This window comes from Cygnus olor, chromosome 13 (genome assembly GCF_009769625.2).
Source record: "Cygnus olor isolate bCygOlo1 chromosome 13, bCygOlo1.pri.v2, whole genome shotgun sequence".
In the NCBI taxonomy this organism is placed as follows: domain Eukaryota; kingdom Metazoa; phylum Chordata; class Aves; order Anseriformes; family Anatidae; genus Cygnus; species Cygnus olor.
This window is the reverse complement of record NC_049181.1, coordinates 566,812-585,962: the sequence shown is the minus strand read 5'-3', so window position 1 is coordinate 585,962 and position 19,151 is coordinate 566,812. Positions and strand designations below refer to the sequence as shown.

Sequence of the window (19,151 nt, the reverse complement as noted above, 5' to 3'; positions counted from 1 at the left end):
GCACCTCTTACTTGCCATCACCAAAAGAAAAAAAAATGCCCATAACAGGGATTTTATTCCATGCAGAAATACCTCCCAAGCATACAAAAGAAAAACAAACAAACAAAAATCCTTTCAGAAGGAACGGAAGGAAGTCTCTTTGAAACCGGCAAACCTCTGCTCACGGACACGCAGAGGCACTGCTGCCTGACGCAGCACTGGACCAGGAGGAAATGTGTTTCAGCACCTGGACGCCCAGCGGAGGAAGCTTTCTGATGGAAAGCCAGCAAACAGCTCTCAACTATGCATGCGCTATCAGTCTGTCAAACAGAGCCTGCCCCATGAAATACAACGAAGTGGTATTTGGAACTGCAAAAGGATTTCATTTACATTTTATCTGCTCAAAGGAAAACCAGACAGAGCTGCCGAGAGCATTTCCAGCAGGAGGCAGCTCCCTCCCCACTCCTCACTGCGGGAACATTTGCTGCACGGTCTCATCCATGGACAGGCAAAGGGCTGCTGTGGGCAGGATCACACCTCGGCAGAACTGCTACCAGATCCCAAGCAACCAAACACTTCTAACCCTCTGCAACACCTCGAAGCTTAGAAAGTAAGAAGAGGTGTAAATACTGTTAAAATTCATAATGCAACACAACCAAGAGAGGGAATGACAACACGACGTATGCCTTAAGAACAGTGCAAATAGCGCAGGCTGCTACCTCTTTTTCTCCCTCTTTCTCCATCCTCCTCCCCACACCAGGCAACTCACATCCCTCATCTGCAGGACTCCCACTGCACACGATGGAGTCCACCGCGATGTTAAGAGGAATGCTCTGGCACTCGTTAGATGACATGTACTATTTCACCAACAATTTATCTGACAGACAGCCAAGACTCCACTTACTATAAATCAACAATAACTTGCTGACTTAAACAAGCATCTGTTATTTACTCTGGCTGCACAGCCAATTCATTTGGCCTTACACAGAATTGGTGTATAGCAGAAGCAGGCTTATAAATGATTTACTTGGGAAAACATGCCAAACATTATTTATTAATATTATTTGAGTGTCCTATTACAGCAACAGGATGTTGTTGTCCTCTGTAGCACAGCCCTGATTCTTCTCTGAACTAGTGCTGGCAAGTTGAAAGGAGTCACTCTTGGCATGAGTGACGGAAGAAGGAAAATGAGACTCCAGAAACATACAGGATAATGCTGGAGTTAATTTAGAAGCTCAGATAGACCAGTGAGCATCCACCAGTTTGGGCCCTCCTCTCCTCAGACCGGGACACAGGATGCAGGAGGGAAGGCTCACGCCAGGACAAGGCAAAGACAAGCACCGATGCACAGCGCTGGCCAGGAGCTGGAGCCACGCTGCTGCCCTCTGCCAGGGAGACCGCAGCCTGCAAGGCAGACCCCGGCGGTGTGTGGCCACTGGGTGACAGACGTTAATGCGAGGGGGAATTGTGACTTGGGTTCATCGCTCCAGAAAACAAGTCAGGGGCATTCTGAGCCAGACAGTTCCACAATAAACAGCCTCACTGTGCTGCCAAGGAATCGTGACTCTTAACAGCAGTTAGAAACCAGACATTGCAGACCCACCTGTCCCGGGAAGCAGATGGATGAGGTCCTTCTATGTGCTAATTACCAAGGAAAGAGTGCAAAGACCCTGATGTTGAGAGCGGACATCTGGGTTCACACTTATCTCTGGAGAACCTGGCCCTACAGAGCTGGCTATGAAGGAAAAGTTCCTTCCATAAGGCTTGGGGAGAAGTATCACAGACACCAAGGTCAGAGCATGGGTCTTGATGGACAGACGGCTCTGCTGTACAAGAAGTACTGCTGTTCTGCAGGTACTGAGGTAAGTGACCCTCTGAAAGGGATGCAAGAGAGGAAAAGCATCCCCTAAACATGGACCTGTGGGGCTGAGACGGCAGGAGGGTTGATGGGACCGTACTGCAACCCTGAGGGTCAAGAAGAAAAGAGAAGCAGGAACTGACTTCTCCGACGTCTAACCAGGTCACTGTGATAACCAAGAATTGAAAAGGATTGTGTTTTGGCAAAATGTAAGGTGGATTTACAAACAAAGAAATCAAGTTATCTTTGAATGTTCTCCCTTCTGTTTAAGTTCCTCCTAAATTTAAGAGATCTTAGAAATCCACCACACTTTGTCACCACTGCTCTTCTCTCTGTCCCCTTTGCTTAGCAGATTCCCCAAATCAAGCAAGGCTGCTGCAAATGCTTCCGGCACCCATGTGTTAATGACTTCACTGCTGATAAGAGAACTCAGGAGTCTTTGGCTCTTCAGCCACTTTGGTGGAGAAACCCAGAACCTGGAGGTGGGAGTGATTGTCCCTCCTCTCTCTGTGTGAGTTACCTTCAGCCGCCCGTTTGAAGAACACCTTGCAGCTCCCGCACGTGAGGGCTCCATAGTGGCACCCTGATGCTTCATCGCCGCAGATCAGGCAAGTCTTCTGAGGTGGAAAGTAATAGTCAATAGGCAAGACATGTTCGCGGCCAGTCTCCAACCTGCAGAGTAAAGAGAAACAGGACAAGGGAAGGGGTCAGCAAATGAAGTCAGGACAAGCTATTGGTGAGCACAGTGGATGGCACTTTGCAGAATGTTGATGGCAAACCCCCAAATTTCTGTGCCATGACAACCAAGGACTGATCAGAAAGAAGGCAGAAAATTACTAAGGCAGGTCTACCTCTGAACACACAGGAAGACCACTCTGGAGTGCCCCTCCTGCCATCATCCCCAAGTACCACATGTGACAACATGTGGCAAAGTACAGGCACGGTGACAGCACAGCCCAGAAAGGGAAGATGACTAGAAGTGGCTGTTGCAGTGTTCACATAAGTTTGACTTCTATAATAAGGCTTATATATCAAAGAAGGACTTTGCATGTTCATTAGGCTACTTGATCCAACACCATTAGGGTCATTGTTGTCACATCACCACAGATGAATTTATCCTTTTGATTTTTAGTTTAAACAAATTATTTTTTACAGACCTATCAGACTTAAATGCTACTCTTCTCTTCTTGCAAAATTCCTACCTATTCCCTCTTTGAATCCCCAGCAATGTCTGGACTGAACTTTTTTCCAGGATGCCTTCCTCATCCACGTGACTACTAAACACAGTCAGAAGCCTCTGGTGAAAACATTAAGCATTTGCTCTGAAAGTGTCCCAGCAAACTCCTCTTTATACCCATGCCATGACTAAAGGTGCTGTGCCTCTACTTACCCCAGGCACATGCAGCGCATGTCGTCGCATATCGTCACTGGGGTTCTGGCCCTGCAATGGCCCCATGGCCAGAGCACAGCACTGCCCAGCTGGCCAATGGATGCCAAAAAAACAACAACAACAACAACAAAAAACACTCAGATCCAAAAAAATAAAGTGTACAGGGTTTGACATGTAATCATTACGATTATATGCTGGAAGTGGGTCAGGGTAGATTATTTAGCGTCACATTTTCCACTGACCAGCTCCGTAGTCTGAAAAATCCATTTGGGGTTGTAATTCTGCGTTGTGGGCAACAAGGATGGGGATGGAAACCAGCTTTTTGCAGTGCACAGGGAGGCCTGGGGTCCTCTTTGCCTGTTGCTACTTTCCCTTACCCCCAGGTTTGACATAAGCTCTTCCAGGTTCTGCGGGGGAAGCCCACAGAGCCTCCTTCAGCCCTTGTCCTTCCCAAGCAGATCCCAACAGAAGGCCAGGACTGAGAGGCCTGAGAAAGGGGACAATCGGCTGCGCTCACAGCAACTCGGGGACACCCCGAGTGACCCCTTCCTACCTGGCCACCTATCTGTCACGTCTCCCTTATGCACCTGCACGCCCGAAGCCTCTTGCAGACAGCTGGTCCCAAGCCTGCCACCTCCCTTCTGGCACTCCGGGTGCATTGCCACACAGCTGCTCCATCAGATATAACGGGGAGCTGCTTTTCGAAAGGCACGGTGACAGGAGAGGTGCTTATCGGAATTACAAGTCACGGCGCGTCTAGGCAGTGTTGGAAGCAATAATGTTTTAAGTTATTTACTAAAACTGACTTTGTGTAAAAACACCGGGCTAGGCAATTAACTTCTAATCATCAGTAGGTCACGGCAATTTTCTGGTCAAAAATATCTCTGCTTTTGGTTTCTGGTGTAGTTTGAATGCCTGCAAGACAAGATCCCAGAAATTGTATTAAGAGTGGATGTGACAGTGCCGGGACTTCTTGTGAAAGACCTTTATACTCAGAAACGTCCCATTTGGATGAAAGAACAACAGATGAAACCAAAATCCAGTGAAAGAGAAAACAGACCTCTAAGAGATATCAGCCTGAACTTGTATCATGAATCTTCTGAAAATTCTTTAACTCTTGGAACGAGGGGCTCAGCACCAGCAGAGATCCCGGGGCAGGGGAATGCTGTCCCGGCTGGCAGCCCCCCCCGCCCCCGAGCTCTGCAGGCAGCTCTCCCTTTCTGTATGTGACTCAGGCCAGGGGACATCCGACATACAGAAAAAGCGGCTGGCCAGACCACGGAAAGATCCGTGTTATTTGTCTGCCCTAATCACCAGTTGTTCCACTTGAATTTGCATCTCCTCAGTCATTCGCAGTTGGCTGCACTACTACCCAGTGCTCACCTTGCCTCCAAGGCAGGCACTGGGAGGCAAAGCCGTTGCACACCTTCCCCTGGGCCAGCCTCACAGGTCACGGTGTTCCCAAACATGGGGAGATTTTGCAACCTGCGCTCACACGCAGCAGTCCCAGACACGTTAGTGAAGCTACTTGGAGTGGTAGAGCTGAAGGATCAATAACCCTTGAGGAGAACTGTGACAGGGACAATGACACACTCGCTAAGAGCAGCTGCCTGGTTATAATCTTTTGTTTAGATATTTTAATTCTGGCAATAAGAGCAGCTTCATTGGTTCAGAATATCCATTCTCTTTTGTTTAGCCTCCAAAGAGACACAAATTAGACTGAGGAGAGAGAGGCTGCAAATGAGAAAAAAAGCATGTCCTCAGGAGCAGGTGAAGATTTTGATTGGTTTAAATTATACCACAAGCTGAAAAATACTTGAGAATGCAGACAGATCTCAAGGGACCGGTGCTATTATTACACAAACAAATAATTGGGATCTTTAATTTCAAGCAAAAACCTAGCTCTATTAGTATAGTACCAGTGCGGTTTGCCTTTCACATACATAAGGGCCATGTTTGTTGAAGTATGTCTGTCTTTAATGAACCCCTCATCTAAAAAGTAAAGTATGAAATGGTACAATTATTTGGTGAGATCAAAACCAAAGCTCTTCTCTGTCCTCTGATCTTGTTGTCATTTGTGTCCTTCAAAAATGCTGCTATCTTATATTCCTCATATGAGAGCTATGTAGATCCTACCTAGATTGTAGGTTAATAACTGACCAGCAATTTTATCCTCTGTTCTTAAGGCAAGAAACATTTTGGGTGATTTTTCATCTTTTTAGCAGTAGCAATCAGAATCGGTGACTCATCTGTAGATGCTACTAAACTATCTTTCCCTGACAATCTCAATTTCCAAGGCTTTTCTTGAATTACTGATTAAATAGAGGAGATCACAGAATCATAGAATCACAGGATCACAGAATATCCCAAGCTGGAAGGGACCTACAAGCACCATCGAGTCCAACTCCTGGCTCCACACAGCACCACCCCAAAACTAGACCCTGTGTCTGAGAGCATTGTCCAAATGCTCCTGGAACTCCGGCAGCTCGGTGCCATGCCCACTGCCCTGGGGAGCCTGTCCCAGTGCCCGACCACGCTCTGGGTGCAGAACCTTTCCCTAACCCCCAGCCTGACCCTCCCCTGTCCCAGCTCCATGCCGTTCCCTCGGGTCCTGTCGCTGTCCCTAGAGAGCAGAGCTCAGCGCCTGCCCCTCCGCTCCTCTCGTGAGGGAGCTGCAGGCCGCCATGAGGCCTCCTCCCCTCTACATACAGTTGGCTACAACGTACCAGCCATGGTTTAGGCAAGTCCCGATGCAACAACCATCTCCTGTCTTGTCTGTCTGCCTGCCCTCCCAGCACGATCCCACCGCCCTGTGCATGGCAAGGTCCCAAAACCCGCTTCGTTCCGCCCCGCAGCTACACAAGGATCCTACCCAACAGAGCCTTGGTGTGCAGTTTTAGGTGCTACCGCAAACGCTACTAAGAAATAACCAACAGGATGAAATGAAAGCTTTGCTAAGAACGTCTTATTCATCCCACATCTTTTTAGGTTCCAGCAGTTTTAATCTCATTTAATGATCTGTTTTCCATAAGGCCTTCTCTGTTATTTGTACTGTGTACTTCAGATGGGAAATAAGCAAAAGGGACTCTCACAGGAGCAGCTGTTGTGATGAAAGAAGGAGGAACCTAAAAAGACCTTGGAGTATTTTCGAGGCTTAATTATTTCAAGCTGCAAAGTAGGTTAGCAATTAAGGCTTGAGTACCATGGGACTGACACAACACATTTTTAAATAGCTAGTTCTCCCTGCTAAAAGTTGTGCAAGTACCAATACACCTTCATGCACGCGTGTATCTAGTGCATCTATACACATCCACCTACCAACGAAAGCCGTTCAGCAGAGCGTCCAACAGGCGCTCAGCCTTCTGTGCAAGCACTTGTGTCCTGAAGTGCTCGGCCAGTCACATTCTTACTTGCCCTCTTAGAGATGGAAATCAGAAGGGACTGGCATACATTAAAGGTTAATCCTGGCTGTGAGACAAGCTCATCCCCAGCATAACGCTGCTGCCTTAAGGGGATTTACACCAGAGAAGCATCTAGCCTCCAGTGCCCATCATGTCTGAAGATTGATGTTGCAACAGCTGCTCTTCGGAGAAGACAACAGAGCTGAACTGCGAGCCTGGAGCCTGCAGGAGCAACGCAGCCTCTAACACGCTCCTGCGCCTGTGTGGTGAGCGGTCACTGCCCGCCAACTTGAAAGGATTTGCCTGGGAATGTTCTGGGTTTTAAAAAGATGCCAATTTGCCTTTTCTTTTTCATCTTTAGAGAGAAAATAGTAAGAAAAACGTAAGATAAAAGGTGGGTAAGAGAGCTGGAGCTGTGACAACGGCACCTTTAACGATCTATTTTCCAATCAGTTTCCAAGAGACCTTTTAAGGGAGTTCTCAAAATACGTCCATAGTGACACCGTACTGAGCCAGCACGATGGCCGCAGTGGAGGATTTATGGGCAGAGTCCCTGCACCTTGCCTCAAGCAGGGTGCTGAGCTGCCAGCAGAGCCTGCAGCTCGGAGCAAGGCGGAGGAAGGGCTGCGAGGCAGGGCGCTCACCGGGTGAACCTCAGAGTGCTTCCTCCCAGCACCTGCTGGAGTTCACCCACCCCACAGAGCTACAGAAATACTGAGGTCTGATGAAAGTAAGTACTGAGAGCGTGGTGGAGGGCTCCAAAACACAGAAATGTAGTTTGCACGATATATGGCAAGTGTCACGCTGCCTCAGAAACCCAAAGAAGGGAGATAGCAGCGCGCACGCAGACACAACTTGCAGCAGTGACGTCGGGCTGAGATTCCAGCCCCGTTCACCACTTGAAGGCCAAGGTCAGAGCTGCTCACAAAGGAACCCAGCATTTTTCAGAGGAGAATCAAAACAACCTCGCTCTCTCTCTTACTGTTACAGGGAGAATTTTACTGTCATTTCAGGAGGGTTCTTTAAGGAAATGAACAGGGTCTGTTGAGCTCAAGCCACATGCAAATATTTCTGTAGAATAGCAATTATAACTCTGCAAAGCAAGCATTTGCTTGTCAATAGTTAATTTCACCTAACAGCCTCAATTTCACAACACACCCAGGAAACCAAGGGCAGTTGTGGATAAGACAGAAGTCAACCACTTCTCATAACTCCCCAAAAAAGTCTCCATCTCAGCCATACAAGGCATGTCCAACCCAGCAGGAACCGAGGGAGAGCTGCCCTTTCCTCCCAGTGCCTAGAGCTTCGGACTCTTGGGACACCCCAGAAGAATTGCTCCTTTATTGGCTCCTTTATTGGCCTTTATTGGCAGATTGCTCCTTTATTGGCATGGCTTCTGCAGTCTATTCCTACCTGCTCTGAAAAGATTAATTAGTTAAGCAATTCACCATGCTAATGTAACACCATGCATATTGGTTATACTCCCTCCGTTTTCCTTCAGTCTGACATAACTGAATAAACACAATTTCCACCCACTTCACTCTTACATTTGACTAAATTTCCCATGCTAAAATTGCTCTCACAGTTGCAGCTGAACTACCCACCAGACTGAAATGATGAGTTACAGCATTGTTTTTCACACGGCTGTGCTTTGACGGTTGGCAAAATCTCATCAGCTCGTTCCTTGAACAGCACAGTTTTAACTGTTTGCAACAGTAGGCTTGGGACTTGTTCCGGGATTTAACTGCACTGTGCAGAAACAAATCTACTAAAGCATGAGGTTCTGGATTTGCAAGCACTGGGACCCAGCTGGGCTGGCCAGTGGAAAACCCCTAACCAGGTCTCGCCTGCCCAGTCCCGGCTGCTGCCGTGCACCCCAGCCAAGCACCACGACCATCCTTCTGCAGCGAATCCCTCAAGCAGAATGCTCTTCAGGCCATGCACCTTGCCCTCTGGGGAGAGCAGCTGGTGGCTCTGCACCTTTACAGTGCTATACCTAAAAATCAGTCTGGCAAAAATGCTCATGAGGACACCAAGCTGTGAACTGAAGGTGCGTTTGCACACAGACTTGTATGACTCAGAATTTTTCCCAGCCATTTCAACTAATGTCATGTCTGACATATGGTGATGTTATCAGTAGTAAATGCTGCTTTTAAAATGGCATCTTCTGTACATGATATTTTCAAACAAAATATTTAAAATAACTGGCTTCCTGTCAATGGAGCTAGGCAGCTCATGCCTGGACAAAGATCTATGAATCACATCTGTGTGCAAGAACGGCGTTTAGCTAAGAGCACAATTGTACATTTCAGGCATTAGCCTTATGTCATTTTGCACATTCCCCTCTCACTGCTGCTGGCTCCAGCCAGAGCTGCACTGAATCTTTAATGCATCGCCACCAAGCTGGGCTGATTCTGATAACAAGGTCTGCCTAGAAAGTTTAAAGCATCCCATGTTTTAAAATGCCGTGAGCAGTTTAATCTAAAAACATGCAGCCTTGTACACTGAATTTATTTCCCTCTTTCTAAATAGCCTTGAATATGTTTCTAAACTGACCATGCCTTGTTCTCATGTATAACTACTGGAGGCAGAGAGGCAAGATAGCATCTCTGAGACAGCAGAGCATAGTGCACAGCATGAACAACAGGACACGTCCAGGTAAACACATATGGGAACTTGATCTTCATTTTGATTTAAATAAGCATTAGCAGATGACAACGGGTTTTCCAAACACCCCTGGCAGTGAGAGCGCAGGCAGAACCAGCACACCTCCAAGAGAAGGTCCTGCAAGCAATCACTCGTCGCAGCACCGCGTGGGGCTGGCAGAGATGGCAGTACACAGGTAGCTTGGTCGAGGCTGCCTCCCGGCTCGGATGGGAAAAATAACTTTAAAGAGGCCAGCTGCACAAATCCATTCACAAATCTCCTAAACCATTATTATTTTTTTAACTGCACATGCCTTATTTACTGATTTGGACTGTTTATTGTTCACACATTGGGTCCTATCCGCCTCTGAAACCCTACCCCTACTGGAATAAGGCCCAGGCAAGCCCACGGCTCTTTTTCATTGTGTTTTCATTTGCACAGAAAACACCTGCCATTTGCTGTGTGGGACTGCCTTTGCACTGGCACACCAAAAAGCCACCTAGACCAACTGACCCATCCCACACCTACTGATGGATATGGACGGGGTTCACTCTATAACCCAGACAACTGGGGAAGCTCCTGACCTTAGCTACAACCATTGGTTCTCACCTTTTGGGCATCCCTCAGAAAGAAGCAGAAAATGGAAAATGACATTAAAAAGGTGAAATGAGGCAGGTACACTCTACCTGAACTACAAAGCCTGGTCAAAATCCCTCTGCAGCCTTCATATCGCACGGGTGGCAGACATCTGTGTTTTGGGCATAGCACTGAAAGCAACACTTCTGCTTCATAGCCCCACCTCTATCCAGTGAGCTCAGTGAGCAGGTTAAATAAATCAGCTCATAGAAGGAGAAGATGAAACACTTGATTTCACCAGGCAGAGGAGGGATCTACTAAAACAGACAGGCATAAACCTATTGCAAAGTTAAAGATGAGAACTCACCTGACTACTAACACGAACAGGATAAAAAGTGAAAAAGGAGCAGTGCGAGCATGCTTCAGCCCTGACTAGCAGCCCTGAGGTCATCAGAGCCGTACACCATATCATCCCGGTGACTACAGAGTCACCTGGAATCTCCAAGGACAAGACCTTGGTTTCTTTGGTGCACACAGAGCCCTATTTATTTCCCAAGGAAACTGTCTGTCCTGCATAATATTTTTAAGTTAGTTGAACCCACACCGTAATCTTCAGTTATCAAATCCATCTCCTCTGCCAACAAAAAGAAAATGCAGCAATACAGAAAATCACAAATAACGAGATAGTGCCAATCCATACGTTTCATCCTCAGAGAGACACTGCCCTCTTGCCACAGGGAGTACTGGCTTGAAAATCCCCTAGGAAGCATCCTGACTGTTATTTTGCTTGGCAAGGCACTGTGGGCTCGTAGTACCACGGACTAACACTCAGCTTTTCTAGGAGGACATTAAGCCTTCCCTCTTCAACACCGAGGTTCAGTGAATTTATCAAACACAGCAGCAGGTGATGTGCATTCCTTGGCAGAATTAATGTATTAATCTCACAGATTAATACAAGTGCAGGAAAAATGGGAGGGGGGGGCACACACCTCCTGGGGGTGAGCTGTGCACACGCAATGTGCAGAGAGAAGCACGCTGCGTGTTTTGGTGACACTGTGCGTGGTGGCAGAGGGGCCAGCAGCGCGCTGCTCCCCGCAGCAGAAGGGATGTGTTTGGCAGAGCACCCCCAGCCCCAGCAGAGCCAAGGAGCACACCCGCCCCGGCCGCTGAGCAGGAGGAGGGCAGGCGCAGCATGAGGCGTGCACATTTGCCAGCTGCAGGGCAAGAAGCACCAAGCCCCGGATGCTCACACTTCTGTGCGCTTCTGCTTTCCCTGCGGTGTCCTGTCCAGCAGAACCCTGCTGTGCTGTGACTGGCAAGGATCTCCCCTCTTTGCTGTAACTGAGCACAAGCCATGCTGCCGCACCAAAAATATCTCCCGGATGAGTTCCCGCAGCATGAGTTGCTCTGGAGAGGAGCTCGCAGCAGCCTGCCGAGCACCCAGCTCGAGGTGTCAGCACCGGGCGGGCCTGGCAGGGCCTCCAGGCCGGCGAAGAGGCCAGCCGGCAAGGGAGCGCGAGCAGAGCAGCGTTGGCGTCTTGGGAGCAGCGAGGCTGCCTGACGTGAACCGGCCACTTGGTCCCCAAGGTATCTCCACAAATCCCACGGTCAATCCACAAAGGCCTATCATGTCTCAAACTGAAAACAACACCTGCTTGACAGAGACATGATACGACACTCAGCAGCGCTGGCAAGGCTGGAAGACCGCTGTGAGTGCCGCAGTCAGACACCCTGCTCACCTTTGTGCTCGGGCAAGGAGAGTGCCCCTCTCCAACCTGCTGACACCTCTCCCTGCAGTGCAGGAGCACTGTGGGCCCGGCTGCCCAGTCTGGCTTTAGAAAGAAGCACGTCAGCGGCAGCCTCAGCCCCCCCGGGCAGGGCAGGAGCTCTCCCCTCGCCTCCTGGCTGCACCCAGGGGAGCGCAACGTGCCCACGGCCGCATCCAGCCCACGCACGGCACAGCCCAGGCCACCCAGTGCCCGAGAGGTGGCCGCCAAACCACCAAGCACGGTCCAAGAGAGGCCCCCCCGGGCTTACGTGGGTGGTGGGGTCGCGGGAGCGTGTCTGCGCTCTGGAGGAGGGCAGGTATGGGAGCAGGGCTCGCTCCGTGCTCCTGTCAAGGCCTCGGACCAACAGGAAAAGCCAGTAAGGTACCGTGGAAAGAAAACCGAGGTGGACTGGTTTAAATCAGGGCTATACAGAACTTCAAATGCAACAAGGACCCCTCTACTTAAATACCTGATTTTAATTTTTTGGAATGGTTTTCCCTAGGAATGCATTCAGCAATGTTCCCTATGTTCATATTTTCATTTTGCAATGCGTTGAATGTGTTCTCTTTAAACAGAGCCATACTGATGTCTCCACAGAGGATGTGGCAGCTGTTTTCATTAAAAAGATTCACCTCCTGTTTAGCAAATATGTATATATAATTTGAAGTAATGACACGACTTTTGATTTCCCATTCTGTAACTTGGAAAATGGTGTATGGCACATTTCTTATTTATTAAAGCTGGATAAATGTTTTAATTGTGATACGTGTCAAGTTGCATTCAAATGTGTCTATAAAATTAAAAGAAATGTGAAGATTTTAAATTGTTCATCCAGTAAGTCAGAACTAAATTTCTCAGAACAGACTGTATTTCAAATTAACTGACTGCTGAAGCCAAGTAAGACTTATTTGTAAACTGTGAACTGCACTGATTCATCTTTTTCTAAGGTTCTCCAAGATTTAATAGCCAAAACATAGCACTGTTTCATGCTTCATTCTTTACACAGGTTGGAAGAAAGCCTCCAGGGTTTTCCGTCTTTTTCAACTCCGAGTAGGTCTCAGCTTTGAATGACCAGCCTTTGAACTGACTTGGCTGAATAAATTGGATTTTCTGTGACCACTCGACTACTGTCAGGAGCTGGTTTAGCAACGCAATGAACACCTGATGCTGACTTCTCCTGGGAATCTGGCCTCATCCGAGACTTCAGCAACAGCTGTGCACCACCTACCATTATATTTTATTGACCTTCTGTGAGTTGAATAGATTCTAGTAAACAAAGGTTTCCTTCCACATTCTTTTGTAATGAGAAAGTAGGAGTAAGGCTCCATACCTTGCCCCACTTGCAGCATGGGCTTAACAGCATTCCTCTTACCCTGCAGTTTAAGGAAGATAAATCGTTCTATCAGCTCTGTGGGTGGAGACGGTATCTGCCACTCTTCCTGTGGGAATTGGTGGAAATTTGTATTGATAATCCCACTCCCTGGTTATCACCCTGCAGAATGGTTCCATGCATGCAGGGGCTGCAGAACCGAGCCCTCTACAGCAAGTTCAGACCTTGGACAACAAGTACAACTCCCACCGCAGGAAGGCTCCGAGCCTGGCTGCTGAGGGATGTCAGGATTCACTTCCAGGCTTGGGTATTGAAAACACACAGTATTTTCCCCACTTCATTTGGCAGTGAAATTATTGCTAAGGAAACCAGTGCCACAAATTTTGCATTTTTATTTCTCTGTTGGATGAAGCATGAGTTGAAAATGGGCAGATGGCAGATGATGGAGGAAACCACCATGGAAAAAACAGATCACAAATAGCATTTAAAGCCGAGGCAGCTGACCCGGCAGGCACACCAGGCAAGCAGGACCTGCTAGAACGGGCAGCGAAGCAGCAGGGCAGCATGACTGCCCCCCTGAGGGCTGCCGCTCGCACCTGTGCTCCCTGAGGTGACAGCACCCTCCTCCTGCCCCAGGAAAGCACACCAGCCCTGGGTACAGAAGGGGGAGAAGAAACAGCACAACCCAGCTCAGGGCACTGCCCGGCCCTGGCCCCGCAGCATCGCCCCTCGAGGAGGTGAGATGCGGGCAGCGGGAGCCCCACGGGGGTCCCTGGGGGTGGCACTCGCCCCGCTGCCAGCAACCACACACAGGGGGGGCTGCCCTGCCTGCAGCCGCCTGCTCTACGGTGGGAACATCAGCCGTGGTGCAGCTCGCTGGCACAATCGTCTTATTTTTAGGCATGTTTATGCCAAGACCAAACTTTTGCACAGATACAGCTGCAGGGGCATAGAAAGGGTTTAGCTTATTTTGTCTGGAATGCGGTATGAACTGTATCTGCAGAATTTCTCTTTCACTCTGCTGGCAAGGCACTTGTTTTCTAGAGAAGACTTCACAACTGATGCAGCAATACGATCTCCCCATGTCCTCAAAGCAGACCATGCTCTGAGTCATCTCAGAGAGTAAACATGCAAATTATAAAGAAGGTTCCACATGTCTATGGTCTTCTTTGCACTCTCAGCCCTGATCTCAGCCGCCAGCACAGCTATGTAGAGGCAGATCCCTCAGCAGCCTGCAGCCAGTGGCTCACTTCTAGCCACATCTTTGTGCTCCGTGGCCTTGCCTGTGCTCCGGGCTGCCCAACGGGCTGTGCCTGTCTGCAGCGCACGGCTGCAAGCACCGGTGGGCTCCCTGCAAGGATTTCACACCTCAGAGGCGTTGAGCCCGGGGGCTGAACGTGCACAGCGCTCAAGCTCACCCCAACTGCTCGCTCACTGGCCGGCTGCGCCAGCACCGGCGGGACCTGGGAAGCCTCGGCAAGACGCCAGCACGTTTTGGTTAGTGATGTGAGCCAAAGAAAGCTGGACCCGCTGTGTCTGGGGGCTGAAGGCATTCCTTGGAAAATGAAAAGGGCAGCGGCTCTGCAACGCTGCCCCAGGAGAAACCCACAGAACCCATGGGAGCTGCTCCAAGTGATGCCAGGCTGAGCGGGAGGTGAAGCCACCCCACAGGGCCGCTGCAACGCGCACACGCTGAGCGGCAGCGCTGTAGGGCAGCGAGGCTCCTGTGCCACCAGGCACGAGCGAAGCACGCTACCTGCTTCGCATCTGCGGCACTCTCCCAAGCAGGCGGACAACGAAAGCAGCCAGGAGTCATTTTCTTTTAAGCCTGCCTGCAAACCAAAACACAGATGCCAGGTCTAATTTTAGGCTGCCCAGCCTCGAGAGTGTTCTCTCGATTCTGTCAGGCCGGCAGCGAGATCGACCTCCTCCCCCCGTCCCCGCGCCCACCTGCCCGCAGCGCCCGGGGCTGCTCCTGGCCACGAGGGGCACCGAGGCTGCCGAGCCGAGGCTGGGGGCTGCCGTGGACTGCTCCAAAAGGAGAGGAAAAGCTGTGCCTGGTCGTGCTTTTCCAGGTCACTGCAAGATCCTGATGTGGACTCCGGAGCAGCCCAGGAAGCAGCAGTTCTCTTTGCAAGTGGAAGACGGCATCCTCAGAGAAAGGCTTCCCAGCCACAGGGGACACATAAAAGCAGCAGCAAAGCAAGTAACTTGAAAACAGCAAACCCACCTGAAAGGGCTGAGCTCCCTGGGATTGCCTCACATTTTCTGAAGGGCAGGAGCACAGATGGACAAAGCGCACACCCAGCCCAGCTCAGGGATGCAGCACCCACGACACCCACATCCTCGGGCTCCTGACTGGAGCAGGTCAAGTGCCGCCCAGAGCGGCCCTGAGAGCAGCACATCCAGGCACAAGGAGAAGCGGGTGCGGGGGATCTGGCAGCTCACTTCTTGCCTTTGTGTCTGGGCAGGGACAAGCGCAGGTTTCGCACCTCCACAACCCAAATCCCACGGATGGACTTCAAATGCAAAACTCCCAACTCCACAATCCCACGGATGGACTGCTGCAGGCACTGGGGCCGTGGATGTAATGCTGCTAATACAAGAAGAGAGTGCACATACAAAAAGCGTAATTTGTGTCCACAGGTATAATAAGACCCATGCCCACAAATGCACACACACACATACATGGTCAACCCAAGAAAAAATGTGGGTCGCCTGAAAAAACACTTGCATGTGGAATTTTTCCAGTTAGTGCACCTAGCTGCTGCCCAGCTGAAAGCAATTAACCTGATTGGCAGCCAAATTACTTTTCTCCTTTTCTCTCTTTCTAAAAAGAGAAGAGGAGCTGCAGAAAGTCTGTCCAAATACTCTCCAGCAGCATGTCAGAAATGTGCAAACTCTGATGCTGCACGTCCCAGATACCCGGGGAGGGGGAGGAGGAAAGAACCTTCACTGGGAAATTACTGATACAAAAACTTGTTCCTGTGCTCTGTTCTCAGCACATGAGCCAAGGTCAAAGCATTTTCTCTGCCATTTCTAACTAGCAAAGAAGCTAATGCAGCTAAAATATGTAGCTCCAGTCAAACTGCTGAAGAGTCAGTGAGAAAACACCAGAAAACAAGTATCACCTTTGGAAAGATGACAAGGAGAAGCCACCCTCTGAGGCCTTCCCTGGCATCAGAGAACACCAGGGGGAAGAGAAAGTGAAGCACCGTGTTCTCCGTCCTTGTCCCACGAGGTGAACGTGCTCCAGTTCATCTGTAAAATGCATTTTGGGAAAACTGCAGTGTAGTCTCCCCACCAGCATTTCGAGGGATTGTTCCTGATGGCGCTTATTCCAGGAAAAGCAGGGGGACTGCGGTCTGGCAGCACGGACTGGGGACTTGTATCTGTGTGCTGCTTTCTGCTTTCTACGGCACAGAAAAGCCTCCGAGACCTGCACAGAGCAGCGCAGCTCACCCGCGTGGCCACCCGAGCCGCCCGGAGCGAGGCAGCATCCAACTGCCGTCCCAGTGGGACGAGTGTCTGCTGCCCATGGAAAGGGCATTAGCTATAAATACCTGTAGAGCTGGGCTTTATTTTTAAGCTGATTCCTACTACTGTAAAACCACATAATATGTGGTCTGTGTCCTGTCTACACTGCTTCTTCGGATGTGTCAGCATCTGACTTTGTTCTCAGCATTTAAAAAGCCCTCCCAGATGGAGAGCTCAGCAGTTCCAAGCCACAGGGGAGCACGGGTGACCTTGCTCTTTCTGGCTTCTGCTCAAATTGCATGAAACAGAAAAAAAGCAGAGGCGGGAGCCGAGCACGCCCTGGCCTGGAGCGCGGCCATGGGGCTGTCCCCAGGCAAGACGCTGCCGCCTGCAACCCCTCGCCTGGCACACGCTGTCCCAGCGCCAGAAGCTGGATGGGGTCAGATCCTCCCGAGGACAGCACTCGGTCTGCTAAAGTAAATGGCACTATTTACAGGGCCTAAAGTCCAGTCCACAAGTACATCTTTGCAGAGCAGTTTCCTCAACAACAGACCTGGAAAAACAAACCCCGATCCCCCCAGCCCCAGGAACCCAGATCTGGCAGTGCCAGGGCAGGCAGGCATTCATACACCTTGGGGGATTTTTGCCAAAGCCACCTGCTCGCTAAAAATCTCCTCTCCCACCCTGTTGATTGAGGAAGAATAATGCCTATTTTGCATGGTTGCCTGGAAGCTAAACGAATTGCTGCTCACAAGTGCTTTGGAAGAAAAGTGCCTTAGGAGCACAAAGTAGCACAAAAATACTGGTAGTATCTTTATTACTGTTAGAATGTATATTGAACTTCACTTATAAATACTTGTGAAGAGGAACCAGGCTGGCGTTCATTATTTTTAAAGCAGGATGAAACACAAAGAGACATTGCAAAAGCTGCCAGCGCTGCCTGCCGCACACGCCTCATGCAGGCTAGGAAGGCAGCTCCAAGGAGGAGGTTCACGGAGCTCGGGGGCTCTCCACATGGGATTTTCTCCTCCTCTTTGCCCCACACCCTGAGTCCGGGAGGGGCGAGGCTGCAGCAGGTGAGGAGCAGAGCGGGCGCAGCCGTATCAGCAGCGATGGACGAGCCAGCAGTGGGTGCAGCGAGAGGGATATGTACGAGGAACCTCCGTCAGAAGTCTTTGCCATGACAACTGGGTCAGTTTCTTTTATTTTAATGAGCTTATTCATAGCACTGTTATTGTTGAAAAGTAAAGGCCATTCTGGCCCAGACGGTGTGCTGTGACTATCGATACCAAGGCCAACAGCCCTTCTGAGTTAAAACCCCAAAGTGCCCGAACTGTTTTCTTCCACTGCAGGCAAACAAAGTGAGGCTTCTCGGCGTTACTCAGCTTTCAGGCAGCAGGGCTGGGCTGGACAGGGCCAGTCAAACCGAACAGCAGGACTGTTCATTCCTGCAGATGCATCCACCGAATCGCACCACCCCACAGGCATAGCTGCTTGGCTCCATGCATGGGAGGCGTTTCTCACCTGCCGCTCGCTAACGAAGGTGTTTCATTATTCCTGGGGGGCAGCAGGCTCCATGCACCCTTTGCAGGCTGGCCCAGGGGCTCCCACCACAGGGGTCCTGCCGGGCTGCACCCACCAACCAAACTAGCTCCATCTTCTAAGTGCTGTGGCAGACTTCCCGGTCTTAATGAACTCATCTCTCCTAGGCTGAGAGTAATTGACTCCGTGTCTCAGCAGCAGAACAGACTGCTGTGTCTAGCTGTCTTATAGAGACACTTGAGAAAGCCTCTGGCAGTGCTGGCATGCAGCACAACGCGATGACACAGACTGACAGGCAGTACAACTCCTGCCCCCGCCAGAGGTGGATAAAAGGATAAAATCGCAGTTTACAATCATTTATTTCCCTTTGGATCCCCACGTACAGCATACTGAAACCTACAGATCGGTGGCAGTGGCCCTTTGCAAGTCCCCAGCACCGGCCCGGAGGTTCCTGGGGACCCAAGGGCCAACCGAAGGCTGCTGCCCTGGAGCCCCAGCTCAACACAGCGCCGAGCACGGCCCCCTCAGCCCCCCCAGTCCCCTGCCCACACTGCCACCCCCACAGGGGACAGACGAGCTGAGGTTCATCTCACCTCCTTCTCCAGTGCAGATTTCTCATGGCCCTTTTGCCATAACCAGCATCCTAAAATGCCGAGCCTCACCTGAGTGACAAGAAATGATTGTCATCTCTTCACCTTCTTCCCTTACTGCATCAATATGGCCCCGTACCTGTGCTCTGTAAGTCCCATGCCTGGAAACAGCCCCTCCCTTCCCAGCCTCTGCTCTCTGTTTGATTTCCAGTGGGCTGCAGGAAATCACAGTGATCCTTTGGTGTCACCACACAGGAGCAGTAACAGATAAGGCTCCTGCCTCGCTCATCAGCAGGACCCCGCTGCTGACAGCAGCGCTATCAGCCATGCAGGAATGTGTCAACTTCTTCCAGGAGCTCTTTTTTCTCCAAGAAAAATGTGCACTTTCTGCTGCACAGCACAAACCTGAAGCTCACAAGACAACTTCTTCCATACGCTTCAGCTTTTTTAAGCAAATACATCAACAGTTGGACAGAATTTGCTGCCCCTAGATCCCAAAGCCCTTCATAAAGGAAGCCCCACTACTCTGAAACTGCAGCCTGTGAAACGGGTCTCTGGATTTCCAAGCTGAGGCTTCTGCCCCACTTCTCACT

The 19,151-nt window shown here is 50.2% G+C and overlaps 1 protein-coding gene across 1 annotated transcript in view; it reads right to left on the bottom strand.

Moving 5' to 3' along the window:
* AR (androgen receptor) overlaps window positions 1-19,151 on the bottom strand; it is a 61,340-nt gene that overhangs the window by 30,550 nt on the left and 11,639 nt on the right. Inside the window, exon 2 of the mRNA XM_040571912.1 lies at window positions 2,358-2,509. Within this exon, the coding sequence (XP_040427846.1) occupies window positions 2,358-2,509 (152 nt within the window). The remainder of the gene's footprint in view (window positions 1-2,357; window positions 2,510-19,151) is intronic.